This window comes from Plodia interpunctella, chromosome 6 (assembly GCF_027563975.2).
Source record: "Plodia interpunctella isolate USDA-ARS_2022_Savannah chromosome 6, ilPloInte3.2, whole genome shotgun sequence".
Taxonomy (NCBI): Eukaryota; Metazoa; Arthropoda; class Insecta; order Lepidoptera; family Pyralidae; genus Plodia; species Plodia interpunctella.
This window is the reverse complement of record NC_071299.1, coordinates 1,448,523-1,472,193: the sequence shown is the minus strand read 5'-3', so window position 1 is coordinate 1,472,193 and position 23,671 is coordinate 1,448,523. Positions and strand designations below refer to the sequence as shown.

General features: G+C 35.5%; 3 protein-coding genes across 5 annotated transcripts; 2 read left to right on the top strand and 1 right to left on the bottom strand.

Moving 5' to 3' along the window:
- Positions 1 to 64: 64 nt before the first annotated feature.
- Sms (Spermine synthase) lies at positions 65 to 10,546 on the top strand. Of its 2 annotated transcripts, XM_053746348.2 has the most exons (8): positions 65 to 480; positions 1,845 to 1,956; positions 2,318 to 2,440; positions 3,835 to 3,921; positions 6,020 to 6,177; positions 7,022 to 7,213; positions 8,116 to 8,148; positions 10,024 to 10,329. In XM_053746348.2, exons 1-8 carry the CDS (start codon positions 199 to 201, stop codon positions 10,189 to 10,191), a joined length of 1,155 nt encoding a protein of 384 aa, XP_053602323.1. In that variant the 5' UTR covers positions 65 to 198; the 3' UTR covers positions 10,192 to 10,329. The 2 variants fall into 2 exon arrangements, with proteins under 2 accessions (XP_053602323.1, XP_053602324.1); XM_053746349.2 differs by lacking the exon at positions 8,116 to 8,148 and having other exon boundaries at positions 68 to 480; positions 10,024 to 10,546.
- Positions 10,547 to 10,943: 397 nt separating this feature from the next.
- On the bottom strand, positions 10,944 to 16,610 carry Chmp1 (Charged multivesicular body protein 1). Its single transcript, XM_053746354.2, has 4 exons — positions 16,425 to 16,610; positions 15,354 to 15,598; positions 14,599 to 14,819; positions 10,944 to 12,792 (listed from the first exon to the last, which is right to left on the bottom strand). The coding sequence occupies exons 1-4, from the start codon at positions 16,444 to 16,446 to the stop codon at positions 12,669 to 12,671; spliced, it is 612 nt and encodes a 203-aa protein (XP_053602329.1). The 5' UTR covers positions 16,447 to 16,610; the 3' UTR covers positions 10,944 to 12,668.
- A 625-nt stretch (positions 16,611 to 17,235) lies between these two features.
- Positions 17,236 to 23,130, top strand: LOC128670581 (akirin-like). Of its 2 annotated transcripts, XM_053746355.2 has the most exons (5): positions 17,236 to 17,642; positions 19,151 to 19,329; positions 19,613 to 19,738; positions 19,954 to 20,023; positions 20,912 to 23,130. In XM_053746355.2, the coding sequence occupies exons 1-5, from the start codon at positions 17,465 to 17,467 to the stop codon at positions 20,920 to 20,922; spliced, it is 564 nt and encodes a 187-aa protein (XP_053602330.1). In that variant the 5' UTR covers positions 17,236 to 17,464; the 3' UTR covers positions 20,923 to 23,130. The 2 variants fall into 2 exon arrangements, with proteins under 2 accessions (XP_053602330.1, XP_053602331.1); XM_053746356.2 differs by lacking the exons at positions 19,954 to 20,023; positions 20,912 to 23,130 and having other exon boundaries at positions 17,328 to 17,642; positions 19,613 to 19,744.
- The last annotated feature ends 541 nt before the right edge of the window (positions 23,131 to 23,671 follow it).

The window sequence follows — 23,671 nt, the reverse complement described above, 5'->3', positions numbered from 1 at the left end:
TCTATCAATGATGGCAACTATTACAATTTTATCTATCAGTTCTGTCACTGTCAATATCTGCGGAGTGGTGGTTTCTTTGGCTTTGCTTCCATTTTAATTTCATTCAATCAATCTAGCTAGTTGCTCTCGGTTGCCTCCTGCCGTGCCGGTTCCATTTGGCTTTCCTTTACTCTTTTGAAAACCCAAATAATATTAAAAATGTCAGTCCAGACTTTGCTGTTAGACTTTTCGATCGAACCCGCACGTTTGGGTGACGAAAACGGTCAAAAAACAGTGTTTGGACAACTGGAAACAGTTTTGAAAGATTACATCCCGAATCTTATTTTAGCCGCTGATATTAATATAGAAGGTGGGTCCTTGAAACTGTTAACTGGGAAGAAAGGCACGACCGTGTCTGTGCGCCTGTTCGACCGAGGCCTCGTCACTGTAAATATTGAATATTATAAGGAGGAATCGGAGGACCCATTAATAAGCTTCAAGGTAAAATCACTAAATCTGTATTAACTCTTAAAATAATCCAACCACACATTCACTGTGTTTCATGTTCTAAGAAACGATAAGAGTATTTTGTGTTCTTGTAATAAGTAATATTGTTAACAATATAGAGTTATTATCATAACCATCTCTATAGTTACCTACTTAGCACAACAAATACAATATTTATTGACTTGGAGAGGGTGATGTCTAATTAGAATAAATCCTAAACAACAAGGTTGAGGAAGCACTGGGCATACTATAAGAAAGAGAATAATAGATACAATAAAAATATGAATTTCACTCTAATCACTAATAAAACCAAACTTATATTTCTGCTCATAATTTTTTTTACACCTTTCATTGTATACCTACTTATGTTTTCTTGATTGAATAATGAATTACAGAAGAAATTAATTATTTAAAAAATCCAGTATCTTGTTAATTAATTGAAAAGGTTGAGCGTTATATCTTGTTTTCTAGTGCTCTAAACTACTGGAAAGTTCGGTAAGAATGTCCTTGGACTGCGAACGAATTAAATTGTTGCCGACTATCAAACGCGGCTATAAATTTGATGTGTACCTTACTAGCTCAGGTTTGAAATGCACTAAGTTACCCTGCTTTTCATGGTGAAACTTTCTTGCAACACATTAATACTTTTTGGCACTTTTCTCCCACTTGTTTAATATGTGTGGGACACTAAACTGATTTACTGTGATATATTTCATTATTATAATTATTATTTTATTCCAACCACTTTTGCACTATTTTGCACCATAATAAATGCATTTTGATACCTTCACCATAATATACACACTTCTCTAGTTTCAATATTTTTCACAAGTATATAAAAAAATAATTTATGTAGTGAATGAATATTACATAGTCAAATTATCAAATTGTCTAGTGGTGCACCAACATGAAATTCATTGTATGTGACCATCCAAATCAAAAGGGACCTTATTGCATCTGGCACTTAGGTCTTTATTGCCATTGTTCGAATACAAAACAACGGCAATAATGCAGTAAGTGCCAGGCGCCATAAAGTCCCTTTTGATTTGGACGGCCACATATCTAGTACCTATACTCCTACTTCACATAAACCAAATTATAAGCATGCATGGGAGACCCCAGTAGTATCTACTATAGACAGAGAAAATCAGATAGATTTGGGTTAACCTCATTTGTGTATTCTAGTCCATCATCTTTGGTTTTCTTTGTCTCTGGTATCTATATTCTTTTATTATATTAACAGTACTTCCAGTACACAAGAAGACGCTCAACCTTTAATATTGCCAACATGAAAAATATCTGCATGTTAATACCTGCACTGATATTTTATTTTTGTTTTGTTTTACTTTTTTCAATAGTCGGCGAGAGTATTGGAAAGTCAGCTGAAAAAATACATCAGCAATGTTTTAAAATCGCAAGCTTACACTCCGATTAAACGGTGCCTGTTTGGCAGGTACTACCCAACCTCAGGTAAGTGGTGTTCTGAAATGAAGACTTGGACATGTCATTTGTATAAAAAAATATAAAGGATGACGTACGAAGAGCAATCTGAATTATTTACATAAAAAATTAGCTAATTAAAAATTACCAATCTTATCACTACTGGTGTGATAGATCAGTGTTTTTGGAAATTAATAATACAAAGATTTATTTATTTTTTTTAGTTTTCAATTTATATCAGTGCATGCTGAGTAGTCTTTTTGCCATCACAATTTATTTTAAAATTCGAATCTATAAATACATTTTAATTTTTTAATTTACTTAGATGTAGCAACAAGAGATGTGATAATTTTATAATAAGCTCTACAGCGTTAGCCACTTGGTATTTTAGATGAGCGCCTCCTGGAGTACGACATTGATGGAGTCGTATTTGATGAACAGTCACCTTTCCAAAGGGTGCAAATTGTGCACTCCAAATCTCTTGGGAACATGTTGGTGCTTGATGACTTACAGAGTAAGTATAAGGTTTAGTATAAGCCACAAATTGTGTAGTAAGCCACCATAAATATACACCCTGGGCGGGTTAGCGTAAAAAATAACCTTAAAATGGCTGTGATTTTACAACCGCCTAACGTCAACCCTCCTTGGTATTAGGAATGCTATTGTTGCCTATCAGCTAGCTATTTCGTAAAACACTGGAACGCGTCTTGACATGACATAAAAAGCCTACACTGCTTTGTACAATAGCTCGTAAAATCAAAAAGTACATTGACCTAAAATTGTACTGTACACAACGATAAACCGTTTTAATCTGTAAAGTGTAAACTCACGTTACAGTCCAAGCGTTAGATTTTTCTATTTACTGTAGCAGAGATTAAATATTATTTGAATATGGTTTTCATAATTAAAAATTATGTTCATTCATGACAGGTCTACGAACAAATCAACTGTATTTTATGTGTATTCCTCAATTTGGATTTAAAACCAACATTTTGGATTTTTCTTTATTTTTCTGATAAATATACATTTACCACAGAAAGCTTTAAAAATATTAAGTGTGTGAATTAGTTTGTACCCACTCAGAGATTATTGTTAAAAAGTTTTAGAATTGAAGATATCAAATCTATACTATTATTATGAAGAGTTAAGCTTTTGTGAGTTTGTATGTTTGAGGCGGGTAATTTCCGAAACTACCGAATCGATTTCAAAAATTATTTTACCATTACAAACATATGTAGTTACCTACATTATTCAAGATTGCTATAGGCTATATTTTATCTCGAAATTCCCACGGGGGCGAAGGCCCGGGCAACATCTAGTTAAAAAGAAGGCAAACCAAAGAAAAGATGGACGGAGATTTGCGTTAGGCAGGATATAGCTAAAAAGGAAGTAACTGATTGGTCGATCGGACGGGGAGAAGTGGACGAGACTGACATGTACATGTAAAGTAGTATAGACTCCGCATAAGATGGGATAAGTGTATGCGGACGATGATGAGTTTATTTATATATTGACGACCTCGGTGGCGCAGTGGTAAAGCTCTTGCCACTGAACCGAGAGGTCCCGGGTTCGATACCCGGTCGGGTCATGATGGAAAACGATCTTTTTCTGATTGCCCCGAGTCTTGGATGTTTATCTATATATGTATTTGTTATAAAATATAGTATCGTTGAGTTAGTATCCAATAACACAAGTTTCGAACTTACTTTGGGGCTAGCTCAATCTGTGTGGTTTGTCCTAATATATTTATTTATATTATTTATTTATTATTTTTGTGGGACCCAACAAAAATAAAATGAATAGAATCAATAAATGTTGGGTCCCACAAAAATAAACTCATCATCGTCCCTAGGCGTATTTTATTATGATACTGCAGATGCTGTCTATATTGATTTTATTCACTTGCAGATATTTCTGAAGCCGATCTGATTTATACCGAGACACTGATGCAGAGAGGCAAGGAGTCGTATGAGGGGAAGGAAATTGTAATTTTGGGTATGTATTATACCTCTCTCTCTCTCTCTCTCCTCTGAGCGAGTTGGTTACATACTCACCTGTCTGTAATAAGCTCGAACATTGAAAACTCGACTGTGGTTGTACAATCGGCCGATTACAATCCTCTTTAGGAATGCTGTTAGCTCTCATCTGTTAAGGCTTTTTATCCCCGTAGCTCCTTACACGCCATCGAATGGAAGATTTGCAGTGGACCTATCTTGCCCGTGGGTCCAGATTAAATCGGGAACCACACGCGGCAATAGAAATAAAAACAGTTATTATTAAAACTATCCTTTATAAGTTCGCCGCCATTTTCTCCGCATAATCGGTTTGGCACAACAAGTGACCTTGTTGTAATGCAGTCAATTCGACTGCACCTACATAGGAAAACACTCAGAAAGAAATACTTTTTTAATTGATCGATATATTTATAGAGATTGTTTGAAAAATCTTTTGTTAAGATATTAACAATACATGTATCTATGGAATGACGTGGATGTGTTGATGTAGATTTTTTTTAGATTTGGGGTGCAAAATTACTTTTATAGTGCAGAAAATGGGAAAGCAAGTTTCCTTTTAAAAAAGCGGCTTCTCATTCCATTCATACATTATACCTATGTAAACTTTTGTTATACATATCATGGCAGGCAAAGGTGTGTTTGACCCAAATATACGGGGCATGTCTACGACCTACTTGCATACAAATTACTCTAGATTTGTAGATGTACATTATACTTATAGGATGACTTATGTCCTAGATACCCAAGGCTAACCGCCCCGTAGTCTATTCTAGGTTGAATATCTAGTTCAGCACCGGTATCCGAATATAGTTGTTTTTATTGCATAAAACATGTAAATTTTTTACAAAACTGGTTTAAAATACCCAAATATTTGTGTAACAGATCTTTTAATATATGAAAAATGTTACACTTAGTTTTTGGGTTTCTGTCAGCAGGCCTTTACGTAAAGATTGAAATGCTCAATAGGAGTGCTATGGTTGCCTCTCCACTGTTAAGGCTTTTTATCCCTCAGTCGCCTCGTACGACACGGCCTTGAATGACGTGACCATATATCCCGTATCTGGCTGTCTGTTCTGTCCGCAGAAACGGGTTAAATTGGTCCGTCAAATTGTCTCGTTAAACAGCTAAAAATATCCCCTTGAAATATATCGTGTGTGCAACATAACGTGAGTAGTGATTGAGCGAATTGACGTATTCCTGTGCTCATTGAGTGAATTCATAAAGGTCATTTTACTTGTCATTGATTAATAGTCATTTATAAGTCTGCAATATCGCATTGAGTGTGAATCTGAAATGGTAGTTAAGTAAAGAATTAATAAGTTAATTCATAGAAAAGCTGAGAGAGCAATTTTTCTCAAAAGTCGATACTTACTTGATTTTTAAATCCCATGTTACATGCCATAACTCGGGAGTATAAATTAGGAGCTTTAGGTTATGTCTAAATCACTTTAAGACTTAATAGCGACATATTGTCGGCGTCCAAAGGCCGCTTTCTATATATCCCTAATAGTCATCTTGACGACATCAAGACAGCACATCTTGGGCTCATGTCAGGGCCAAGCGACAGTGGCAAACTTTTTCGCTGCATAATTTCATTACACAAGAGTTGGCCGTGGTGCAAGTTGAAGCCGCGGTCCTGTGTGCTCAGTGTTACTTTTTATTTACATTTCGTTTGCTATTTTCAGTCGATTCGCAGTGAGACGCATCTAACCAATCACAACGCGTCATTGTGACAAAACGACTATCACGCCGCAATGTCATTGGTTCTCTGCGTCTCAATTCGAATCGACTCGATAGTGAGAGAGAAATGAAACGCAAACTCTCCTATGACTCGAAGATGAAGGCGAGTGCCTCATGCAGTTGAGCCGCGTGAGGCACTCGCCTTTGCCACAGCATTGTCATTTCCGTGATGATTATTATTTTGAAAACAATAATACAACGAAAAAATTGTGGAATCGAGCGGGACTTGAATCCACGCCCCTATCCATTCGGAACTATGCTTTTTTTTCAGTGCAGTTTAGTTATTATTTATTAGTAGTATTATCAAGTTTATAGTTTAATCATTCGTTCGAATAAAGGTGGTGGAGACGGCGCCCTGCTCTACGAACTTCTGAAGGAGAAGCCTAAATACGTGTGGATGCTGGAAATCGACGAGTGTGTAATGAACGCGTGCAACAAGCATCTGAAGTCGATCTGCGGCGACGTGCTTGAGCGACGACAGGGCGATAACTATGAGGTAACCGCGGACCACGAAGATAAACAAACGACGTATTGCTATTGCGCTAACAAAATAATACTAATAACTTGAAACTTCGCTTAAGTCTGATAACTTAGCTGATTACTGGCCTCCATGAGCCAGTAAAATACTATTCAATTATGTATTCTAAAATCAGTAGTTTTCCATCAGTTAAATTGGTTAATTAAAGTTTTTTTAATGAGCAACTGATAGTATGTAAATACTTGCGTAGTAACAGTTTTTATGGGTGACCGAGCTGCGCGCGGTTTTATCTTATCGTGTTGTGTAATGAAATCTTCACGGCTGTACGGCGCGGCGCCCCAAATCAAATCTTAACTGTATGTATTCGGAATTAAGGGCTTTTGTCTGTAAACTCTTTATTGCGCAAAAAAACCACTAGAAAGGAGTGAAAAAAGAGTTTTATTATTTTTTCACCTTTTGCATGGGACCGCCAAGGTTCGCGTTGCGCGATTACACTTATAGCTCATTAAAAAAACTGCCTCTTTTTTGTATACTGCATCACTTTCGATAGGTTGGTTGGATCAAACCACATCGGATCGTTTGTATTTGTGAAGGTTGACATTTGAAGCAGGAGGAATAATTTTGGTAAAATAGGCGTTATGTGCTCAGGTATAATGCCTATTTTAGACGAACAGACATCTGTTACAAGATTTGTTCCAGCTATACATTATCGCGATCCAGTTTCCCGTATTTTGGTTTTGGTATACATTGCTCGTTTTTCATTGCGGCAAATAAAAACTCTCATGCAAACTACGCAATGTTCGTGCATTCACGAGTTCGGCGATGGTGTGTAGCCAGCATTAAACCTAAGTATGAATTGCAGATAATCGTCGAGGATTGCATGCTTACCATCAACAAGTTTATCAAGGAAGGCAAGAAGGTCGACTACATCTTCGGCGACCTCACTGACATCCCGATTTCGGAGTCTGCCTGCGGCGAGCTTTGGGAATTCATGATTACGATTCTCGAAGCTTCGTTTAAGATATTAAAGCCCAACGGGAAGTTTATGACGCATGTGAGTATACTTTTACAAAATTGCATATAAGATTATGGGCTCAAGAAAAAAAACAGAAAAATATTGATTAATTTTCAACCCCGTTGGTTAGAAACTTTAGACTCGAAACGAAATCACTGTGTACGAAACGATGTCTAAAGTTAAACACATTATCCTCCCGTTTGAAGATGTCACGTGCTTATATGGTATTTTGTTATTGTCAGCAACTTTTCATTCTGGGTATATAATGTTTTAACACAAACTTTTGACATCCTTTTGGTAGTACAGTTGAATTATGCAAGTAGTTTAGTGTCCAGGCTTAACGACAATACTTAGAACAAAGGCTCCTATTACGTATATTCTGCAATAACTCCCGAATCGCTGCCCCTATCTTTCTGAAATTTGGATTGCGTGTAGAAATATGGTGGTATAATATACAAAAAGAGATTCAGAGACGAAATATGAACACCACAACCCGGAGCAGAGTTTTCTGGCGCAGGTTATCGAGGAGACCAGACTCTAAGTGAAGAATTCTAATTCTCCACTTAGAGTTAAGTATAGAAACTTTTTTAGCTTGTAGAGCATCAACATCAGCAGGCCTACCATCAACTTTTACAGAACGATTCCAATGCAACTCAGTTCAATTTAGGAACCTAAAATGAATCGCATTCATACTAAAAATTCAGTCGATGGTACGTATTTGCGATGTAGTTCAGTTTAGGTCGTAAAGTGTATCGCGTTAAGAGATGATGGTAAGCTCCCAGGTCAGCACTCAAGTAATTTTAGTGCTTTTTGTAGTACATACGATTATGCTTTGTAGTATTATCAGCACCTAAATGAGTGCACAATCTTGACTATGCTGTGCTAAGTCCTCACCACGACCTCACCTCCCACTCTGTTAATGACATCACACTAAATTTCAGACTGCAACATCCAATGAGTTTATTATGAAGAACGTGAGTAGTTCTTGTGATACTCAATTCATGTCTTGTTTACAAATTCTATTTTACCATTTCATGTTCTGACTTTATTTATAAAGGTACTGCCAACATAGAATGTCACAAAACGTTAGCTTTCTTTTGCACGTTTCGTTAAAGGGACAACAAATGTTGTCATTTTTTTTAAAAGAAAAAAAATTAAGAAACAATCATGATAAGCCCTTCTGGCATGATAGGGACCAATACTGTTCAAATGAGTTTCTTTCGGCATTTCTTCTCAGCAGCGGTCGTTCCGAAATGCCAGTAGTTTGTGAGAAATTACTATTTAATATAAAAATTTACGTTAAAAGTGCCTGAATAAATGACATGTTATAAGTTTAAGGTGTCTGTGTATCTGTATGTCTGTCCGTAGTATCCAAACGGCTGGATCGATTTAGTTTTGTAACATGCTGTGTTTTCACTATTTCAATTCATCGCTGAGATTAAAATCATTATCTAAAGGTGGTAGTTTGTGGGCATCTTCTGCGCGACGCATACACTCCGCCCGTCTCAGTCACCCACTTATATGTGCGACTGAGATGGACAAACATTTCAAACTGACCATATCTTATGATCTAGAAGCTCTTCCTTCAAAATCCTTCAATAATCTATCCTGTGAAAGCCAACGACATGTTTATGGCCAAACCATTTCACATCCTTTCTTATAGTCTTAATTCTCATGGATGCCCCCATCCATCCATCTCATGAATTTTTGGCCAGTACGTATGTGGAATAAAACGTTTTAAAAATACACAACGCCTTTTTGCCAATCTTAGTTTGGTTGTTTGCCTTTGGTTCATCAGATTTCTTGAAAGCAATTGGTAGTCAATGAAAATTATCATACTATTTCTATCGTTTATATATAGTTTTTTTTTTACTTCATCAATCTAGATTTTTTACAGCACTCTAGTAAGTTAACACCAAGCACTTCTGTGAGTTAATCCACTATACTACTTTTAAAAAGCAGTTATTGCATCGTTCTATTTTGCCCTCGATCAACTGGGGAATAATAATATTTATGTTTTTTACTTCTTCGATCCATCAGATGACGGCAGAAGTGGAATAAAAAATATGATATATATGGCTGTATTGAAAAAAAAATTAACAGTCTCACTGTTATTACATATACACACTTTAAGCTAAAGTATGTTATCACTATAGCACTTTTCAATATTTGACATTGACTGTACGTGACACAACATAAGTACATAAGCTTAAAGTGCTTTAATTTTTTTATGAGGGTCTGTCTATAAAAAGTAGAAAACGGATTTTTAACGTACTATATTTTTTGTCATTGCAATACCAAATTGTGTTGCGAGTCAAGAGGACACAGCACTCGCATTTGTTTGTTTTTCGATCATTATTGAGCAGACTATAAGCGAGTTCAGTAAAATCTAACACCAGACACTCTGAATAAGAACATTATGACCTTTGGAGGCCATTGATCCAAATCACAATTGGACCCTAATTGGTCCAATTCACGACATTCGCGATTGGTCCAATTGAGCCAATGGCATGGCCCAATTCAAACGAGCACATTTTGATCATCAATTTCAGTCGTTGAGATTTAAATTGAGTGATTCAAAATGAAGAGTTGTGTGCCATATGTTTTTCAACTCGCTTAAAGTTCGATTGTAATATTTCGAGGAAGTGATGAAATAGAACATACTTTCACGATGATAATAAATAAACGCACCACATAGCTAATCTTTATTTGGACTAATGTTTGTTAGACAAAGCTATGGCATTAAATCCACCTATATACATTATTACATTATACATATATACATTATTTTTATAATGATAATACGATATAATTTTAAATATATACAAAATAAATGTACAAATTTTCAGGGAAACGGAGCAACTTCACGAGAATCGTTATTACTATACGAACAAGAACTAATGAAACTAAAGCCGCCGGTCAAATACAGCAAGAGCAAAGCCTTCGTACCGTCCTTCTTGGAAGACTGGATCTTCTACCAAATATCCTTCAAAAATAGTGATAAAGGAGACGCGTAACATCTCCTCATTACCAAAGAATGTTCCTGTAAAGTATTCCTATTACTAAGTCATGTTAACGACATAATTTTAAGTTTAGAACAGTACATTATTATTAGGTCAACCACACGATGTAGTATTAGTAGTGTAGAATGTTCCTCAAATCGTATGCGGGTGCTTTTTAGTATTAAATTGTGTTTGTACTCGAATGTACAACACATTCGGCGTGACACGTTTTTGTATACGAATGTACTTATTTCCAAACTGGTTGTATCACAACTATGCGTTTTGACTAAAATAATGTTTTTCTGTTACATTTCTTGACGATTTGTGCTTGTTTCTCGAATTGTTTTGTAATTAAATTGTTTTATTGGAATTTTGATTTTCATTTCAATACATGAACAAGACCCCCAATTTAAATTCAAGTTCAAATAATTTATTTTATTATAATTATATTGGCGAAGTATCGACCACTGTGTGGGGATTTTTTTTCAAAAAAATTCTCACTTGTTCCATGGAACTAGTGAGAATGATCTGTGTGTGGTACGGTACCCCACTCTAGAATGACCGGCCCATACGGTCCCGTCGTAGAGTAGTACTTGACAGGCGACAACAGCATTCTTAAGAGACGGTTGACATCAGTCAGGCGGCTGATTAGCCGTTTCTCAATGTTTAAAATTTAAGGTTAGTTTGGATCCCGAGCTTTGAGGCTTCACAGCCGCTAATGCGCCTCAGATAGACCAAATCTTAAGTGTTCAAATGGAAACAAAATGTTTCAAAAATAGCCATTATATTAATATTATCCTGCTTAAATCTTAAACGTTAATTACATAACAAATACTTAACAATCAGTATAGATAACACGTAGCTTTCTTTACATTTTGTGATCGGAATGCAATATTAAAATAAAATATTTTTTTCACAATTCTCATGCCTTGTCGGTTTCCTACTGAAAGGGATAGGTTTATTTTTGTTTTCAAAGCCACCAATAAAACATCCATTATTATAAATATTAAAGTTCAAATAATTTCACAAAATATTAAAGTCAAATTTCATTCATTCATTAGAAACTATGAGCAATGTGGTTATTTGTATGGAAATAGTTGGAAGGTTGGAGAGTGACATAGGGTACTTTTCTAACTAATAAATAATAGAAAAGCATATATAATTTAATCAGTTCACATAGTTATGTATTTTGCATTGTATTTTATAAAAATATCACAAAATAAAAATTAATACATTCCTTCCAAACAAAATTCTTTTTACATAAGTATACAACGAATTTCTTTTAGGTACTTAAAAACGGCACACAATTTTGACACGTCACACAGTTTAAAAAAGGAGACACGACATAATAAATTTGAAGATTCTTATTTTAAAGTTAAACATTTCAAAGAAAATACATACTTATCGATATTTTTACAAACAAATTGGGATGAATATAATGTTATGATGATATTATTATAATCCAGTTACATTATTGGTGTTTCTAAGAGCGTTTCGACAGCCACGACCGCGCTGTCATCACAATTTTTCAAATTTCAACAAAGAAGAATTCGTTTTGCTATATATATATATATTCTTATAAAACGAATTCTTTCGAAAACCGCAGCGGTCGAAACGCTTTCATCAAAGCATTATTACATTATATCAAGCTTCAAGCCACATTTATAATAGAAAATAAAAGTAATTATGACATTTTAACTATATTTTATCTAAACATAAATGTTCAATATAATAAATAAACATTGACCATTGAATGTAGATATTAGTATTGTAAAGGATATTGGGTGGTTCGCAGAGCGTTTCATTACAATCCGTCAATTTTCTTGAGGAAGAAATCATTTCCAAAATCAATCATTCATAAAATAGACATTACTACAGTGCAGAGTAATTAATCTAAAGTCATATAGCAAAACTCATTCTTGTCTTTGTTAAAATTTGAAAAATTGCGATGACAGCGCGACCGCTGCGGTCAAAACACTCTACGAATCACCCTATTATAAAATATGCTATACTAGCGGCCCGTCCCGGCTTCATTCGGGTAAAACTATAACAAAAGGTGCACCTAAACTTTCATCACACTTAACTATTGGTGAAAACCGTATAAAAATTCGTCAGTAGTTTTTGAAGTTATCGCGTTCATACAGACAGGCAGACGCGGCAGGGAGGTGTGTTTCTTTTTATAAAATTTAAGTATTAACACTTTCACTAACCTCACCAGTTTCCTCCCAAAAAGACGGTCGTAAACCCATCTTGGGTTGGATTTTTGGGAAGATTACAAAATAAAAAAAGGAAAATACTGAGAGCACACCCATATCTGATGTCACGCAATATTTTCTACCTCCTGGAACAACTCGATTGAACTTACAATTCGTACAAATCAGTAAAAGGCGGTCGAAACTCCGGATAGACCAGGTTACAAACCAGGCCAAACATTGTTTTATCTATGGTACAAGTTATCGAAGTTTACAAATGATATACACACGTAGAGTGGACTACTCAGCCTGCCGCAGCCGCGCCAGCCGCTGCGTGAGCTCGTCCTGCTCCTGCGAGGCGGCGGTCGCGGCGCCCACGGACGAGCTCGGCACTCCCGACGGGAGCTCCATGTTCAATTCCAATCTGAAAATAATTCATTATCGTTTTTTTATTAGCTTTTATTTAGTTTCACGTGTCCCGATGTTTGTCAGCAAATTTTTGGCCTACAGAGTTGAAATTTTCCATTTCGTTACAGTTTCCATAACAATGGATTGTTACAATAAGCCTGACCTGATGGTGTATCCAGGATCGGCTCCAAACAATGCAAATGGCGAAAATGACATAAAAATAATAAATGCATATAGCATAGTACGCAAACAACATTCATGTGTTCCCGCCCTAGGATAGGACCACGCCAAATCCTCCCGTGGATGTCGTATGAGACGACCAAGAGGCACATAGGAAGCCTTTACAACTAATAGGTAATAGTAGCATTCCCAAAGACGGTTCACGTCAGGCAGGGAAGATCGTAAAGTCACAGCCAATATCAAGAATAAGAATATTTATTTGTGAGACATAGGTAGGTACATTAAAAATACAGTTGAAATAAATTAGTAGGTAGTATCACTATGCTCTGTCTTTAAAGACTTACATATATTGTTAATTATCGTTTAACGTGCATCAGTCAAATTTATTTTAACCATTTGTCATTTATAAATTCATCAATGGTGTAGTAACATTTTTGTACTAGGAGAGAAGTCAAGCGTTTCCTGAATGTTTTCCAATTTTCATTTTTTAAATCCCGCGGCAATTTGTTATAAAACTTTGGCGCCATACAGATAAAACTATTTCTTTTCATTGCTGTTCTACAAATAGGTGCACAAAGTCTGTAGCCCCGTCTTTGGGTATATTTCCTAGTATTTATAGATGCTAGTGTCGGAAATAGGGACTCATTTGATTTTACAAAACTAGCTTTTACAAAATTTATCAAACCTATTCGGGAACACCATTATGTGCAAAATCTACAATACACCAAAAATCATGTGTCATGATTGTAAATTATTATTTTTTCCTCTTATTATTGTAATCTGTCCGTTTACGACTTTAAACAATATTTTTATGGTGTCCAAACAGCTATTGGTCCAAATCCATTGACTTGTCCTCTCCATAAATCAGTAGTTTTATTGTACTTGTTTGTATAAGCTTCGAATTTATTGCATTATAAACACATATCCAAGGGCGATTTTCTCTTTAGTCTGGAAAAAACCACTCTCGGCTTCATGAGACCAGCTGCAAGCTCATTGGTATGGTTTAATAGACGGTCCTTGTACTTTGGCATTCTGTTTTTAAGTTCCTCCATGACTGTGGGGATATTTAGGTCCCGATATAATTGTGCATTTGTTAAATACCAAGGGGCATCCACTATAGTTCGCAGCATTTTTGATTGGAATCATTGTAAGATCTCTAAATTTGAGTTTGCCGATGTACCCCAAAGTTGTATACCATAGTATTATATTCCATTGTGTAAATTAAGTTATATCCACATAAATAAGAAAGAATAAAAATCTTATATATTACTCTGATCTATGTCAATTGTGGTCAAATGATACCAAGTGGCTCTACTTGAGACCAGACAATATCTCCAATGAAAAATCATTGAAGATAATTTATTTTGTAAATGACATGTTATATACTAATACATAGCCTTGAAATGGTACGAACGAATAAGCTAAATTGACAATTGATGTCTTAATATTTTCAGACACAATCATGTTCAATCACTATTAGACGGGCACCAGAGGGAATTGAGTATGTAAAATGTGAGGTTCCCCACGTTTTCATACTCAACTTCCTTCAGTGCCTGCTCCATCAACTAATGGTAAGAACTTCTCATAAAATAGGCCGCACGCCTGTTTGTTTGCCCAGTAGTATAATAAAAAAGAAACATACCCAGCTTCATCAGCAACTTGTTGCAGCAACTTCTCAACATCCCCTTGAGGCACGGTTGTAGTCGTTGTCTGCGACATCGCATTCTCCATGTACGACGACTGCACGTCGAGATCTTCAAACTGGCTCTCGAATTTGTCCATCAGGCCTGATATCTTCTCAAGGTTCATGGATTTCATAGCTGCGTCCATAGCTTTTACTACGCCCGCCATCGAGTTTGTGACCTGCGATTATATTTTTTTATAGAATAATTAGATGTTGCTCGCAACTCACAACTTCATTACATAACTTTATTATTAAAAGTAGCCTATGTTTGACCTTATAGTTAAAGATCTATTCCAAATTTCATCACAATCCGTCCAGTGTTTTGCCATGACATGACTACTTTAATATACATTGTGAGACTAGTCTTATTTAAGAATGAATATCAACTATATTTTCATCTCTACCAACACTGTCATGTTTAAATGTTGTAAGATTTTGAAAAGGCTGTGCAGACGTTGATAATCAATTCTCATTTCTGCTGGTTTGACTCTAGTGTGATATAGAATAAAATAAATTGCAAGAAATACTTCATCATGACTCAACTCTAGTGCTAATTATAGGCAGGTTGAGACCTAATTAGAACTAACACCATACAAACTGTGCAACACACATGTTTGGTGTGTTCACTGGCCTTAAGATGAATCAACAGGAGTTGAGACAAAAAACGATAGCATATTGACGTCATTGGAGATAGAAATAAAAAAACAAAATACTTTTCTGGTAGTGAGTGCTGTTTGAACTCTACTGGATACGGCATCCACTCTGGCTGACATCCTCAAGTAATTCAGAGCCTGATTCTTCTGCCTTATAGCATTTTCAGCATGTATCCGGGCGCCCTCCATGTTGCCTTTCTGTATTGCTTTCTTTGCCTTCTCCTTCTCTAGCTTCTCCTCTTTCTCACATTTCTTTGAGTTCCTCTCCAACTCTTTTACAGCAAATTTTAAATTAAAAAGATGTTCTGATGTCTTGTGTTAAGGAAAACAATATTGTACCATTTTCAGATGTTTGTTCAACAGGGTTGGCTGGTAGACAATACTATAAAGTGTGAAGTCCACTATTTAGTCATACAGTTTTTTACAATTTAGTTGAAATTTTTAAATAAATAAATAAAAAGGAAACAAATTAATAAGTACTTATGCAATACAGTCACATTTTTAATGATCAGCATTTTTTTGCCATTGCTATTAGATTATATGGTGGCAGATTATATTTTGTCAAACCATCTATTTTTATGTGTACAAGAGAACTGTCAAGACTGGTTGATACTTATCAACCAGCACATGATGCACTCATTTACACATTACTTTGTACACTTACATATAGTCATAAATAATAAATAAAATAAACAGCTTGTGTTTGAATATTTGTTACTTATTTGATTGAGCTGATTTTGATATAAAAGGTAAATTAGAAAATTAGGTACATCAGAGTGAATAAGAATCAAAAACAAAGAAAAGGCTTCGGACATTTCACACTGTCATCTAAAGAATAAAGATAAATAGTCGTATACTACCAGCCATCTCTGGGCAGAAGCATCTTTGAGTACTTTACAATTCCTAATAGTTTATTTTTTTTTCTTTCTTTCTTATTGTAAAGTAGGTACTTACTTTATCATGGGGCGAAGGAAATACGAAAAACTCAACATGACCTTGGTTTGTTCGAATAAAAGAAAAGCAGAAAAGTTCAAGATAACTTCTCATAATAATGAAGCTAACTAAAAGTTTGATAATACAAGCTACTCTTAATGTATGATGAAATCAAAAATGGGTTTCTTAAAAGGATACTTTCCATTGCAGACGAAGACATTTCGTTCCCCAGTTTGACGGCTTTTATAAAACTTGTAGAAAAAAAGTGCAAGACCTGCCCTTTATACTAACAAGGCTCTTTGAAGATACAAAAAACGATTTTATTATACAAGATTTTGAGTAAATCGAGATGAGTCACACAAACTCTCATATCATGAAAACAATTTCATTGCTAATTGCGTCCGTGACGTCCGTGTTCTTCCGAAATGACATACCAGTCAAAGTCAATTTGACAGCCCAACAGCTGGTACCTACCTAACTTGGGCGAACGATGGAGCCATAATATTCTACGTTTGGCAACACTCCAGAGGAGAGTCCATAGATTTTGAAAAGGGCCTTGTTTCTTAATAATTTTTAATATGCACATCTCATTCTAGATTCATGAGCGAAATGGAAAATATGACTACCTACTAAATATGACTATCTCGTCTACACTTCACTCACGACATAAGATCGAAAAGACCATGCTACCGATTCTGTAAAAAAATGTTATGACTTTAGTCATGGAATTAGTAGGTACTAGTTAGTCATTTAAATTCGTTAATAGGCGAAACAAATTGCCAAATCGAGTTATGAGGATTAAAATAGTACATTTGCTAAAATTATATGATATGAAAATACTTTTATCACAGATATAAAAACATTACATTGAATACTTTTATTTGTTTTAAAACTGTAGCACGAAATTTTCATTAACGGAAAAAAGTCTAAGATTGTCTATGACTCTTCAAATTCTTGATGTTGGTTGCCCTGCAAAACAACAATATGTCAAAATAAATCAAGTGAAAAAGTGTCGGTCGCTAGAATTTTGGATTTGGAAGTGATCAAGCCAAGGGATAAACAATCTTAATTATTCAAAGAAATCCTTTGAATTAACACTTTTGAATTAGTCATCATTATTTCTATTTGTTACGTTTTCTAGTATATTAATATTATTTTTATTGTGCTAAGTCGGTGACAAAAGCCAGAATTCCAATTATTGTATCAAGCAGAGGACGTTCGCTGGGCGTAAAAAGAAAATGGCGTGTGCTACCCTGAAAAGAAATTTGGACTGGGATATGGCGCAGATGCCTGCTAAGAGGCGAAGATGTGCTCCATTTGCGGCAAGTTCCAGTACAAGTCCTGGTTTAAAAATGTCTGAGAGCAGATCTTCAGCATTTGGTGAATCCGTTAGTGCACCTGCTAAATTGACCCCAGGTTTGTTTATATGCGTATTAGTGCAATACATTTCATGGATAAGTAGGGTTTTGTTGTAGTAAATTTGAAAAACTGAAAGAAATTTTCTTTACATAATTCATGGTGAAAAATTATTGATACAACAATCAGCTGTATTATTTATCGCCATTGTTTCTGCGCTATCATGAATATTTTTATCGTGTTAGAAAGAGATAGTAGATGCACTACTGCGTAAAGACCGCTGGATGAATTTTTTTCCCTTGTCCTTTTGTTATTTTCTTTGCCGAGACTGTAATAATGCCACGAGCAACATTCCCGTGTTGCATTTCAAATGTCGTAGAAAAAAATAAGAGCTGAGGCGTTTACGGAACCCTGTGCGGCAACCTACGTTTTTTGCGTATTTGGTAATCTTGCAGTGGTGTCAAATTATTGCAAGCTCAGCTAAAAAATACAGCTATCCACAAAATGTGTTATAGCATGTCTCATGACTCGACAACATTGCTCACATGACTAAGATATTATTGCTAAAGTTTTTGTCAATATTTATATTAACCTACTTATAATACACAGTGTAGGTCAGAAAATTGACAACAATAGGCAGATATAAAAATTTAAGTATATGCAGCCCCATATTTCTAAATTGCCAATGTGATATTCATTTTTGACTGTGCACTTTCCCCTTTCCCAGAATCAGGAAAATTTAATCTAATGTAAAAAATTGTAAATGGTAAATATTTATCACAAATTTTTTTAACTGTATATTTTTGTCACTTTTTTTATCACACACAGGAGCGATTGGTCAATTACATTTAGTTGTGATAATGCTAATACATATTATGGATATAAAAGTTAATTGGTTTATAACACATTAAGGTCTAAGTAACTAAGGTTAATTGTCAGCTGGCGTAGTGTAGCTATAATGGACATCCATCTTTATAAGAACCGTCACTATAATGAAATATAATATGCTGTAACAAAAAAAAGCAATGTTGTTTTTACATTTACTTATAAGCTTTTGCTTGTGACTCGGCGCACATTTAATTCCAATGGAAATAACTCTTTTCCAGTATGAAGGTCTCATGAAAAATAATAGATATATAATTATAATAACCTATATAATTACAATAACTAAATGAGATCATAGTTTGAGATCATGAAATTGTAAAAGTTGTATGGAATAAATTGGATAGGAGCACTCTGACCATGAATTGTACTGAAAATGTGGGTAACTATTTAAAACTTGAGATTCATAACATTAGAAAAGAAGGTATAAAATCCAATTTATCTTCCGTTGTTAAGATCCAATATAGGTAAAAATAACACTACCAGAGCAGCCTTAGCTGGTCAGGCAGGACACTTTCTTGATAGTTTTATTGTTGTTAAAGTAATTCTATAGAACTAATAGTGTTATGAAATGGCTGGTTTACCTAAAACTAGTGTCATTTTAATGTAATTATAGAGCTATGTAAAAGTAAATAAACAAGAAACAAGTTTGTTTTAATATTTTAAATGTGATTGTAAATTTCCAGAGCGCATGGCACAAGAGATATGCGACGAGATAAAGCGGCTGCAGCGACGCAAGCAGCTCCGCATGGCGTCGGGCGCCGCCGCGTCCTGCTCGTCCTCCAGCGGCAGCGAGGGCGACTGCTCGCCGCCGCATCGCTCGCACGCCGACCACAAACACAGGGCGCTCTTCACCTTCAAGCAGGTTTGTCTATATCCTGTTCAATAGTACCCGTTTACCTGTTTCGCAGGTCTTGGTTTTACCATTCTTGATGTCAGTGAAGGCATGTGTAATAAATATAATCGTATCTGCACATTAGTTGGCCAAACATACAAAGTTTTTTTGTTGAGAATCCCGCTATATCCTTTTTTTTAATGAATTATGCGACACCCAATAAAAAATAGAGACATTATTATAAAACTGATGACCATATATTATTGTCGTTAAGATATGATAGCATAGAAATAATGAGGACATGTTCGGGCAGGTGCGCATGATCTGCGAGCGCATGCTGCGGGAGCAGGAGGCGGCGCTGCGCGCGGAGTACGAGGCGGCGCTGCGCCTGAAGCTGGCCGAGCAGTACGACGCCTTCGTGCGCTTCAACCAGGACCAGGTCTGACCGCTCACTCAACTTGAACCATTGCAATCATTATTGAAAAAAACAAATAATACTTTTCAGGATCGTTTGTTTTTACATAATTTTAGGTGAATGCGTACAGTATCCATCTTTATCCCTTGCCATAAATACATATATACATGTATTTTTTGTTTTTATTTAGTAATAAAGTTTTACTTAGATAAATAAAATATGGTCGTTGGGTGTCTCAGGTGCAGCGCCAGCCGCCGCCGCACTCTATGGACATGGGGCACCACATGCACCAGGACCTTGTACCCAGCTGTAAGTGTCTAACATCTCTCTTATCTCCTCTTGTTACCGGTTTCGTTCGGCGCTACGACGCCGCAATGCCCGGGGTCAGCGTAAAAAAATAACGTTAACATTTTCCAAAATTCTGCTCTAATTTTGCAATCAGCTTGACGTAAACCTTCCTTGGGAATACTATTATTGCCTAGACTGTATCCCTTAATCGCATCATACAGCATCCACTGGGTGGAGTGGCCCTATTCTAGGGCGGAACCACCCGCCACTATTGCATTTATTATTATCATATATTGATGTGTGAAAAATGGTTATACATTTTAATGTCCCCACTGTTGGAATTCTGGCCATGGTTATATGGGTGGGCCATGACCCAAGTTGGCCCAATGTGGATTTCTGGGTTTTATTGACTAATTACAGCCAGGACCATCGACTAAATTCTTAAAATTACACAATATTTTAACCAACAAACACCTACATTACATTATTCATTGCAAACAGTTGAAGATTTGCCAAATAGTTTTGTTTATGAATTCATATTATGTTTGTCTATCTAACATTTTTTTAATAACTTTGATTAATAATTTCATACTGATATTACCACACAATATGGTCATCACACTTGGTATTTTAAACTAAGTAAAATAAAAACCCGAGACTCATTAATAAAATCTTTGGTATTCTGTGAGCCCTTTACACCAACTTTTTTAAAATATAAACGAATTGCTGGACCTGCCATATGATATGAGGCTGCTCTGCCAGTGACAGTACATTTTACCCTATGCTTCTCCTGACATGATATGAAATTTTAGGGCGTAGATAATGCGTGAATAGGTCACAAATAAATACGTAATATCACTACATTTTAGTTTCATTATGTGACAAATAAAAACAAATATTTTTTTTCAGATCTGTCCTAATAAAGGCATGACCGGCGGCGCAGAGCAGCACTGCGTAATATATCAAGACAAACATATTTTGGTATATGTGAATATTATATGCGGGATTAGTGTCCGTACCCTAATGGATCAAGATTGTACTAATTGCTTGTGGAATTTATCTATAAACAATATTGTGAAAAAAAATCACACTACACAGCAGTATTATGAATTCAGTTTATCCAATTTATTTACATTTGTCTCTTGATTGAGCATGAAATATAGTACATACAAAATTATATTTTCACAATATTATATAATGGTTAGATTCCACAGTTTCGTTCATGCCACATACATGGAACTTAGCTTGTAATGCTTTAGATAAGATTCGCTGGATAATTGTGTTCACAGACTGATGCTCCTACGATGGGGTGAACAGAAACTTGCGTGTCGAATGCGTATTCATACGAATTCGTTAACGCGGTTAGGGCCCTTTGGCGTCACAATATAGGTCATTGACCACTACACAGGTGCGCTCATTCCGTGCCGCCTATAGAGGGGCGAGTGACAAATATATACAGGGTGGATAAATAAATCCTTTATGGTGTTATATTGTCAACCCTGGAAATCATTGGGAATAATTGGTAATTTGCCTTTCTTTTTGTCCCATTCACGCAGTTCAGTATGTTTGAGTTGTGTGAGGGGGACAGCAATACATCGGTGGTAATGTCTTCTATTGAGATGCTGACTGGCATTAGGTATAGACTAGGCAAGCTGGTCTCCGTAGGTGTGGGAGTTGAGAGTTGCTGGGAATGTGATGTACCGGGTTGCTAAACATATTTCTGTTAACTTCAATATTTTCGTGTACATTATGTCGGTAATACGAAATGCCTAAACTATTTAAACGAAAAAGAGAAACCTTTTTCTTGTGTATCTTTTGTCATATTTCATTGCAATTATATCTTTGGGGATAGTTATTAAACATAACTTGCCCAAGTTTATAGATTTTAGACTGCCATATTTTCTAAACGTTATATAACAGGTACATCAACTGTCAGCTTCTCATTAAATAGAGTAATAATAAAACAAAATATATTGATATGGGGTCAAATGCGGTTATTAACCTATATTTATTTATCTCTTTTTCTTGCCACAATTGACGTTTTCGTATTGATAAAAGACGAGCCAAGTGGCGGGATTGAAAAGTGTAATAACCGCTTTTTACGCCTTATTATATACCACAGCGTAGCAGCCCTATACAGAGACGGGTTTACGCCTGAGTACAAACTGGGTTTAAACTTTTTGTCCAGGTGTATACCATATCTAGGCGTGTTTGCTCCGCAAACATTCCTTGTGTGACTGTATTGCTTGCTACGCTAAACGGTAGCCGGATCCTTATTTAACAAACAGGTTTATTGTCCAATTGATGGCGAATTAGAACACGACGAGCCCTAGTCTTTGTTCTTACATAAAAAACTATGAAGCCAATGTCTATTCGTATTTTTTATATTTTCTAAAACATGATCCTGTAGAACTTAGTATAACACAAATAATAAATTCACGCAGAGTGCCTGTTAGGAATCAATGTGGTAATAATATATCATTTGCGAATTAGTTAGCCATAATTTTGTTTGATATATCTATTTTTATTTTACTTTAGTGATGTCGAATTATAGTTGGTAATTTATATTTTCTTGTCAATATCGTGTGTACCGGCTGATTTGTGTACACAGATGTCGCCTCGTGTATCAGACCATTTGGGAATTCTCTCGTTATTTACGTATTGAGAAAATGTACACTTACCCTTCCTTTCTCCCTATTTTTCTTCAAAATTACTCACTGATACAAAAGGCTGTATTAGAAAATTATAAATTAGCTTATCTTAAAGTTGTTTTCTCAATAATGTACTTTACTACATTAAATTAATATTCTTGGATCCACTACAACTATGCCATATAACATTGACAATAGAATGGACGTCGTCTATCTGCCGTAATTTTGTAGACGTGAAGGTATGTATTATTGCATTATTGTTAGGTTTGCGACAAACATAGAACGTACATTATTGGGATTTGTTTTATAATTATTGTTTAGTTAGTGTAACTTTTTATTGAATATAAAAGGATAAATTTGTTACCAAGCATTATTCAATAAAAAATAGGATAGGTCTTTTTTTAAATTGTATTATCAGCTCATTATTAGTAGGTTATTGGCGTTTAAGAACTGAAAATAAATTAGCTAAACACCCAATCTTATTTTATTTTCTACTAGCGGCCCGTTCTGCCGTCACTCGGGTAAAAACATTTTAAATTATACACCTAAACCTTAGGAATCATACTATTGGTGAAAACCGCATGGAAGTTCGTGCCGTGTGTAGTTATTGCGAACAAACAGACGCGGTAGGACTGTTTCATATATGAAAGGAAGAATAAGCTTTTTATCGCTCTCTGTGGCGGAGGCGGAACCACTATTTATCGAAGCTTAATTTTTTATTTGAGACCAAAAGAACGAAAAAATAATTTCAGGATCCCGAGATTGTGTCACCCGTTCTGGCACGGCCACTACCTACCTTGATTTATATTCTCATTACACGAATAATTAATTATTAGTCAGCTAATATTAAAGATTTGGTCGGTCCGTACTAGTCAGTGTCTACATGAAACTTCACGTAGGTACATAACTACCTAAATAGGTAAGTACCTCCATTCAGTGATATCACCTATCTGCGGATATTGCCATGCAGAAAATAAAAAATAATAATTTGGACACCACACATTTGGATTTGGATTGG